General features: G+C 44.7%; 1 protein-coding gene across 1 annotated transcript in view; it reads right to left on the bottom strand.

Moving 5' to 3' along the window:
• Positions 1-1068: 1068 nt before the first annotated feature.
• Positions 1069-9542, bottom strand: part of LOC147196892 (neurobeachin-like) — a 160957-nt gene continuing 152483 nt past the window's right edge. The window contains exons 50-56 of the mRNA XM_086124702.1: positions 8983-9054; positions 8727-8882; positions 7843-8013; positions 5872-5973; positions 5240-5436; positions 4542-4693; positions 1069-3914 (exon numbers count right to left, since the gene is read on the bottom strand). Coding sequence (XP_085980828.1) covers positions 3824-3914; positions 4542-4693; positions 5240-5436; positions 5872-5973; positions 7843-8013; positions 8727-8882; positions 8983-9054 — 941 coding nt within the window. The 3' untranslated portion in view covers positions 1069-3823. The remainder of the gene's footprint in view (positions 3915-4541; positions 4694-5239; positions 5437-5871; positions 5974-7842; positions 8014-8726; positions 8883-8982; positions 9055-9542) is intronic.

The raw sequence follows: 9542 nt of genomic DNA, 5'->3' as shown, positions 1-9542 counted from the left end.
TTTAGCTGAAAAACGACCATGTATAGTAAGGCGTTTTTAGCCGAAAAAAAAAGACCTATACACGGTCGTTTTTTTCGGCTAAAAACGTCTTACTATACATGGTCGTTTGTTTGGCTAAAAACGGCTTACTATACATGGTCGTATTTTTTCGGCTAAAAACGCCTTACTATACATGGTTGTTTTTTTGGGCTAAAAACGGCTTATTATACATGGTCTTTTTTTTCGGCTAAAAACGGCTTATTATACATGGTCTTTTTTTTCGGCTAAAAACGCCTTACTATACATGGTCGTTTTTTTCGTCTAAAAACGCCTTACTATACATGGTCGTTTTTTTCGGCTAAAAACGCCTTACTATACATGGTCGTTTTTTTCGGCTAAAAACGCCTTACTATACATGGTCGTTTTTTTTTCGGCTAAAAACGCCTTACTATACATGGTTGTTTTTTTTCGGCTAAAAACGCCTTACTATACATGGTCGTTTTTTTTTCCGGCTAAAAACGCCTTACTATACATGGTCGTTTTTTTCGGGTTAAAACGCCTTACTATACTGGTCTTTTTTTGGGCTAAAAACACCTTACTATACATGGTTGTTTTTTTCGGCTAAAAACGCCTTACTATACATGGTCTTTTTTTCAGCTAAAAACGCCTTACTATACATGGTCGGGGTTTTTTTCGGCTAAAAACGCCTTACTATACATGGTCGTTTTTTTTCGGCTAAAAACGCCTTACTATACATGGTCGTTTTTTTCGGGTTAAAACGCCTTACTATACTGGTCTTTTTTTGGGCTAAAAACGCCTTACTATACATGGTTGTTTTTTTCGGCTAAAAACGCCTTACTATACATGGTCGTTTTTTTCGGCTAAAAACGCCTTACTATACATGGTCGTTTTTTTCGGCTAAAAACGCCTTACTATACATGGTCGTTTTTTTTTCGGCTAAAAACGCCTTACTATACATGGTCGTTTTTTTCGGGTTAAAACGCCTTACTATACTGGTCTTTTTTTGGGCTAAAAACGCCTTACTATACATGGTCATTTTTTTCGGCTAAAAACGCCTTACTATACATGGTCATTTTTTTCGGCTAAAAACGCCTTAATAATAATAATAATAATAATACATTTTATTTATAAGCGCCTTTCAAGACACCCAAGGACACTTTATAATAACAAAAAACAAAACAATACAGGTTGAGCAGCGGCAGCCAAAACGCGCCAGCGTTCACTCAACCCGGAAGGCAGAAAGAAACCACAAGGGAGGGAGAGGGGGAGAAAAAAATCCACGCTCAAACTACCCTCATTTTGAGGAGAATTTGAGCTAGGCAAAAAACTCCTAACTTGCTATACATGGTTGTTTTTTCGTCTAAAAACGCCTTCCTGTACATGGTCTTTTTTGTTCCGCACCTGCCAGTGAGAACCAGCTGGATTTTACGAAATCCATTTGCCCAACAGATGAGAAGCAGATTGCAAAAGAAAATAAAATCTTGACAAAGCTTCCCCCCACCCCCCAAAATCGTTTTATTCTTGTTTTATCTCATTAAAAATGCTGAAAAGTGACGTGGGGAAACAACATTTTTTTAAAGCGAAATCCTGCTGTGACAAGTTCAGACAGAAAGTGGCAGTAAAAGCACTTGAAAAGAAAAAGACATTCAGCAAAGTGACATGGTCATTTTTTAAACACGTTTGCATGAATCACATCTGAAGAGAAAATATCCCAGACTTAAAATATATATATATGTATATTAAAAATGCAACTCAGAAAACATAAGTCTACAAATAGGCAACTAAGTATCAAGGCATAAATAAAAAAACAGCGATGCATAAACACATTCACAACATCAACTAATGAATAGAAACGAATCTAAATGATTCTCAAACGAAAACGACAAAAAGCTTATTTTCCAGCTCTCCTCTCATAAGTTTGCCACAAAATATGAATCAATTTGCATACTTTAAATTATTAAATATGTTTCATGTCATGACTGCGCAGTTGCTTTGAGTTTCATATTGCTTCCCAGTGCACACGGTACAACATTCATTTCTTTTATTATTTTTGTCACACATTCAAAATGGACAAATGTATCGAGGGAGTGAAAATGTAAAAGACAGCTGCACAAAAATGTCTGAAGTGTTCCTATGTCCTGACGCTCAGTTCAGCTGAGCGGGGCAACAAATTTTGGATGAATTATTGTGCGATTCAAATGTACTTTTGATGATATCCAGTGTTTCAGTAGTTCAATTCCTAAGGGGAACTCAAAACAAATTCACGCCACATTACTTATTTTCCAGCTACATGCTACTGGAGTTATCGCTCACACCTGACAATAGCCTTCAAATCCACCATCGATTGAAATTACAATCGGACATGAAAAACAATGAGAATTACGTTTCAAGTGTAAATTAGGTTTGGGTTTCACTTTTTGAATTGAACCACTGCACGGAAATAAAGTTTTCGACAATCGCTGCTCAATAAAATCACGTGATGTAATTTCTAAATAAATCAAATCAAATCAAATCGCCCTAAAGCAGATTCCACACAAGACAAAACACTTAATTCCACAACAACAAAAACACACCAACCAAAATGTGCAAATAAAAGCGCACCAGAAAATTCTTATAAACCAAGTTAGCACTTGACATTACTTACAGTAGTTTTTCGTGTTTCGCAGTGAGAGCAAAAACGCTCCTGGGACGGAAATTGAAATGAACAACATAGAATCAGTTGTGCAAATCGGCTCCACTTATTTTTGGGGCGGGGGAGGGCGCACAGACTGAACGGGTGATGTCATACAAGCTAGGAGGACGCTTACACGCAGCCTACAAGTGCTTGAGCATCGCTGTTGTTGTGTGTCCGAGTGTTGGAAAACAGTCTGATAAACATGCTACAATTTCGATCGTGTTGTCGCCGGCTTGAGGAGGAGGAGCTGGTTGGGGACGTGGCCTCACACAGTCATTAAAAAAATAATAATGCTCTTTCATTCTTTGACTGTTGCTTTGGGATCAATGGTTGATTTGAAACGATTCTTGCATGATCTCGAAATTCAGATTTGCGTATGTTTGAACGTTTCTCTCCCACTAGAGGGGAGTGTTCAAGCACAAATGCGGGAACAAGCGAGAGCTACCAGCCAGCCAGGAAGTGTTGAAAAAGACAAAGGCCCGACTTGAAATTTTTACTTATTTATTTTTTACATTTAAAACATTAGGATGTCAAATTTTAAACGTTAATAAGATAAGAGGAGAATTGTCAGCAGGTCCAACTCCCCCACTTGGAGAGCAAGTTAATGGATGCCATGAATTGACCTCCACACATCATTGGCAGGGGACAAGACCGAGAAAACAAATTTCTCCCCTGTAAATGTCACCTTAATCATGGTCGTGACTCACCCCCCCCCCCCCCCCCCCCTTGCTTAGGTCGGCTGTGTGTTTATGAGCGCTCCACTAGGATGGAAACTCCTCATGGTTGTGTGCCGTGTGACTCTCTGGATGTTTAAAAGGGACATAAATAAACATATCCCTGCTTGACAGGAATTTTCTTCCCAAGTCCAGCATGTCACTGTCACATCCTGACACCGGCTTGTATATTTATGGGAGATAATCCGATTCCGTTCGGTTTACAAGCAAGTCTCGGAACCATTTGTTGCATATTTCCCACGTTCTCGTTTGGCTCCCGCAACTCTGGCAGACGTCGACGCAGCGGAAAGCGCGTCGATTCTTGAACGCAAACCTGTTCTTTGCGAGGCCACCGGGACGGGGCCCGCACGCGACGTCGCCGTCTCTCTCGGACCCGGTCGCGGTTCTTGGTCCAGAGTGACCGCCCGGTCGTCGCTCAGTATCGGTGTTGGTGCTCGTAATGCCAGCGGTTGAAGTCGATGTTGAAGGCGACGATACTTCCTGAGGCCATCCCAGTGATCAGGGTCCTACGGAGCACAAAAAAAAAAAAAAAAGAACAAATGAAAGACTTCCACTGACGCGCAGGCACCGGCTCGTAGACTTGACTGACGCGCGCTTGTGTGTGTGTGTGTGTGTGTGTGGCTGTTTATTGGAGCAACGTGAAAACGGAGAGCTTTGAACGGACAAAGAAGCGGCTGTAAAGTAAGTCGACTCGCTACGGGCCACGAGCCTCCCATGTTAAGGCCGCTTGTACGCCGAGTCAAAGCCAAACTGACAAGCGTGGCGCAAACGCGCACCGTGGAGCTTTTTCCTCAGGCTACGCATTATTTAAAAGTCAATGAGCTTTTTTTATTGCAACATTACATTTTTACACATATACTCCGGCTTCCACCCGCATTCCGAAAACACGCACGCTAGGTTGATTGACCGCTTTAAACGGTCCCTCGGTGTGCGAGTGCGTGTGAGCGCGGATGGTTGTTCGTCTATGTGTGCCCTGCGATTGGCTGGCGACCGGTTCAGGGTGTCCCCCCCGCTACTGCCCGAAGACGGCAAACGCGGATTAGAAAATAGATGGATGGATGTTCTATACATCCTTTGGGGATTAAAAAATATATATAAGACAAGGTGGCATCGTTTGGCAATTTGCGGCTGACCTTTGATCATGGGACAGGTCCATGGCTCTGATGGCGGCGTCGCAGGCCGGGTACACGTAGAGTGGCTTGAGGCTGCACGCCAGCCACACTTGGACCACGCCGTTGTCGCCACCGGTGGCCAGATTGTGTCCGTCGCTGCTCAGCACCATGGCCTGCACCCGGGGGGGGGGGGGACCCCAAAACATTCATCAGGCTCACTTTTTGGCATGCAACCGTGTGCGTAGTTTGCATTTTCCCCGTCGTGCCTCTCGTAGTTATTAACAAACTGCCGATTGCAGATTCTTTACTCATTTACAAGACGCTTTAAGAGCAAATAAAACCCTGAGAAGTAAAAGTAAAATGGAAAAGAGCACAGTACAATTCAGTGAGTAAAAAAAGAATCGAAGAAAAATGTTTTTTTAAAATAGAAAAAAAAGTTGAAGCAAAAAAATTCTAAACAAGTCAATGAAAAATAAAAGGGAAAAACTACATGACTTCTTAATGAGTCAAATGAAGTAAAAAAGAAAAAAAAAGTCGTATGAACAAATCAATCTGAAAAAAAGAACAAATCAAATAAAAGTACATGAACATGAAACGTATCAAAAAGAGCATTCAGCGGAATTGAATAATAGCAAGCAAAAAAAAGTCAGCAAAAATAAAGCAGCTTTTGCTTGTTTTCTAGCCCTTTTATTTTGTGCGTGTGTGTGTGTCCTCCTGACCCTGGTGCTGTCGCGGAGTTCCATGTGGGCCAGCAGCTTGCCGTTGATGCTGAAGTTGCAGAAGCGCCCACGCTCGTAGTACACGATGCAGTGGCCCTCGCTGGACACCGAGATGAGCCGCGGCCGCCGCCAGCTCTCAGGACCCTCCAGCGCCCGCAGCAGGTCCCCGGTGATGGTGTGCACAAGGCACGGGCCATCTGCCAGCCAACACACACACACGACGCTTGTTCACACACTGCCCACGTGAAGTCCTAAACTGACCACATTTTCAACTTTGAACGCTGAAATCTTCTTCGCTCATCGGTACGGCGCTAATATTACCCACCCTTTGCACAGGAAAAAGAATATATTTTGGTGTTAAATTGTCTCCACGCCACTGGACTGTTTGGATTCAATACGCGGCTTAAAGGGTTACATCACCGCAACATTGATGCAACATAAAGTTAGCATTCAGCATGTGGACTGAAAGGACATGTGGCTCTTTTAAATACAAAAGGTTTAATTGTTGTTGTATGATGCTTAGTTTTAGGGTCAACTCCAGATGGGAGTGGCAATAAAAAGCTCAAAAGGTACCATTGTACTGGACAGAGTTTTTTTGGTTGTTATTTTGTTTGACATATAGGCTGGCTGACCTTTGCCCCCGCTGATGACCAGCCCCAGCTCTGCGCAGACCGCCACGCACGCCACTTCCTGGTCGTGGCCCGTGAGGACAGCTCGCGGCGCCGGGTAGTCGCCTGCAACAGGCCACACAGACAGCACTCAAATTCAGATTCTGTACAAGAAAGGACCCGTGATGCCGTCAGCCTCGGTCATCACAGCGGATAAGGAGCAAGTTTGCCCCCAGGTGGCGTACTGTGGCACAACGCGGAGTTTCACCAATATTTATTGAGCAGAGGCACGTCTGACATGAGAAAAAAAGCTTGGTAGGGTCCATCCATAAAAAGCTACAGGACTCAATTTTCTGTTAGACCTTCAAAGATTAGCCAAATGGTCAAAAATGGCTGCCGCCGGCTCTCCCAATATGAGAAATCGGCGGCCATTAAATGAGTTAAGCTCTAAAAAAAAAAACGATGACTCGACGATTAAAATCGTGTCGTTAATTGTCAATGAATTTGATTGCCTGTTAGTTGTCAATTCATTTCCGACACCAATTCATTTCCGCACGGACCGGTTTTACACAGTAAGCCAATTAAAATCACGGCCCGAAAGACGTCAGTCGTACATGACCAAATCGGGCATATTGGGTGACAGCTGGGATCTCTGAGCAGATTTTTCTCAAAATCAGATCATGGTTTATCTGATCAAGCACATAAAGACAAGCTAATGCTACTATTTGGGGCTAATCCCTTCAGTCACGCATCTGAGTGACAATGGTGACAGTCGCGGACTCCCAAAGCTCGCCCGCCTCCCCCCGCGGTGGCGGTCCGGTGGGCCGGACTGTGATGGATGTGGTCCCGCAGAGACCGCGCGGGACCCTGAGCCGCGCTGTCAGTGCCAGCAGCTGCTCTGAGGATGATGTGGGGGGGGTACTTGTTGGGGGAGGTGGGGAGGGGGAATGGGGCTTGCTTTGACGAGGACAAGTGTCACAGCAAGCCTCTGGGGAGGTAACGAGGGAGCTGGAGCCGTTCACCTGCCCGACAAAAGATTCAATCTCAGTCGCCTTCACCCCGGGGACGAGCGCAACTGGCCCATCCGCCCGCTCGGTGCTGGCGTCGGGTGGGGGGTGGGGAGGGTGATCGAATGAGACCGACCATTTTAATTATTCGACACCTTTTTGATTGACATGGCCTCATCTCAGCGAGCATCAAATGACGACTGCCATTTGAAACACGTAAAGCGGAAATAATGCAAACATGTCATCAATCTTGTAATTCCCGACATGAACCACCAGATGGTGGCAAACTCCATTTCAGATATTGACTTTGCAACAAGCACTCACCAGATGGCGCCAAAGCTTCACAATGACATCAAACTTGTGAAAGCCGAAACACAAATACTGTATGAGATTTGTATACTTTAAACTGTAAATAAAACACAAACTATGATTGAGAAAAAAAAAATTCCAACTCCTTTAAGGTAACAATTTATGTTGTATATTTCATACACAAGATAACTCAATGTGCTTCACATAATTAAAAATGACAACATTTACAAACGGTTCAAGGCGTTTAAAAGCAAAGTCAATAAATCAAAAATATCTTACTCAGCGAACAAAAAGTGCAAAAACAAGATTTTGGAAAACGTGATTTTAAAATATTTTGACAAACCATTCACATACATTTTGGCCGACTTCTTTTCCAACAATACCCATCCACACAAATGGCTTAAAGATGACTTGATTTCAAAAACGCCCCCCCCCCCCTGTTGTGCACTTTTACGTTTCATTGTTGAAGAAGATATTCGCAGTGTTGATGATGCAGCAGGGGAATTCTATTTCCCCGCTGCAACCAACACAAAAAGTCTCTCCGGCTAATTGGACTCAGCCGAGCCGAAATTGTTAATTAGCCGTCGCCGCTTCTGTCAACTTCATCAAATCTGGACTTGCGCGTAGAAGGTGTGAAACACAAAGGCAAAAAAACAAAACAAAACACAAAGCCACTTACTGTTGGCGGGGTTGTCGCCGATGATGTGGTGCCTGCCGCTCCAGTACCACAGAAGAAGAGTGGCGTCTCGGGAGCCCGACACGATGTAGCAGTCGCCCCCGATGTACGACTCGGAGCGCGCCACACACGTCACCACATCCCAGTGGCCGAACACGATCTGGGTCAGCTTTCCTGCTCGGGACACACAATATGGCAGGCAAGCGTCCGTCATCGCGTCACGGGCTGCGTTAACAACCCCCAAGAAGGATGATGGAGACCCCCCCCTCCCCAAGCCCTTTCCCAAAAATATTCGGCACGATGGATGGATGAAATAACGCAACAACCGACACTGTTTTATTTTGTTGTTTTGATTACATTTCGGTTCCTTGTGTGTCTTTTGCATGTTTTGGTTCCACGTGTTCTCATCAGCGCGGTTCCTTGTGCAAACCAATCAGCTCCCTCCTACCGCACGCGTCTTGTCCATGCATTCCTCTTTGCCTCGTCGCTTTGCTCATATTTACTCATTTTTTTCAACAATTGTTTTTATTCTATTTTGTAAACGAAAAACATTTTTCAATTTTAGCTCGAGTTATTCCATTTTTGCTCACTAGCCTTGAGGATTACAAAACAGACAACAAGACAAAGATGGCTGCCGACTCATCTTTGTCACTTCGGAAATATTGTGAGGCACTTTGTTGCAGTCGCCAGTCTGGATATTAAAATATTGCGGCCATTTCTTTCAAAGTGCTTGGAGGGCGTCAGGTACTAAGATTTAGGGGGGGGGTTTTCACTACTCGCGGCCGGCCGGGTTCGCCATATGACAAAAGGGCCATTCGGCAGAGGACAACACGCCGGAGTATCGACGGCATCATCCACGCACCAGCGCGTCCACCTTTTGCGCCCACCTGTCTCCGAGGAGTACACGCGGAAGCTCTTGTCCCAGAAGCCGCACACCAGGATGTAGCGGTTGTCAGCTGTCACCACGAAGCACTGCGTGCTGATCTGGATGCTCTGGTCCACTAAGTCTGTGATCTGACGCTTGTTGCTCGCAGCGCCGTTGGCTGCGGCGGCAAAGGAGGACACGCGTCGACACGAGACGTTACAAGCGGCGTACGCGTTGGAGAAGCCGCGGGCGCGGGCGAAGTAGTGGGTATAACTCACCAATCAGAGGGTCCATCTCAATTGGGAGATGATGAGCCTGCTCCAGGGAGTATCCGGGTGCTCCTCGGAGGCCTGAGGAAAAGAGTACGCATTTTGAGTGGCGGAAAGTAAACAAATACAAACATACAATGCAATTTCCCTCAGACGAGCTGATTCACAGTATCAGTGATGTGGTGTTTTAACCCTTTCACTAATGGAGGTTTGAACACAAATGGTGGAGCAACACATGTATACATATCACAATTCTCACAGGCATATGTATTCTTTATTCCCTGCAAAGAATAACTGATTGACAGTGGCCTGCTGAGTCTGTTTCGAAACTCTTCATGTGTGTCTCTGTACTATACTGCCCCGATGGTGGTCCAGAAAAAGCGCCTTTTGACTTCCGCTCTCTCTGTGAACAAATATCTGAACTTGATTAGCTCTAGAAAAGATTTCTGGCTACTGATCTATAAACAGCAGCAAAGGTTTTCACGGTGTCAGACGGAGCACCGTGAACATATCCGAGGCAATACGCACACACGAGTTTTATAGCGAGGGTGGTGTGGAGGAACACCTTT

The sequence above is a fragment of the Hippocampus guttulatus genome, chromosome 12 (assembly GCF_054856545.1).
Source record: "Hippocampus guttulatus isolate MCC_2025c chromosome 12, RoL_Hgut_1.0, whole genome shotgun sequence".
Classification (NCBI taxonomy): Eukaryota; Metazoa; Chordata; class Actinopteri; order Syngnathiformes; family Syngnathidae; genus Hippocampus; species Hippocampus guttulatus.
Note: the sequence above shows the minus strand (reverse complement) of the source record. Positions and strands in the feature narration are given on the sequence as shown.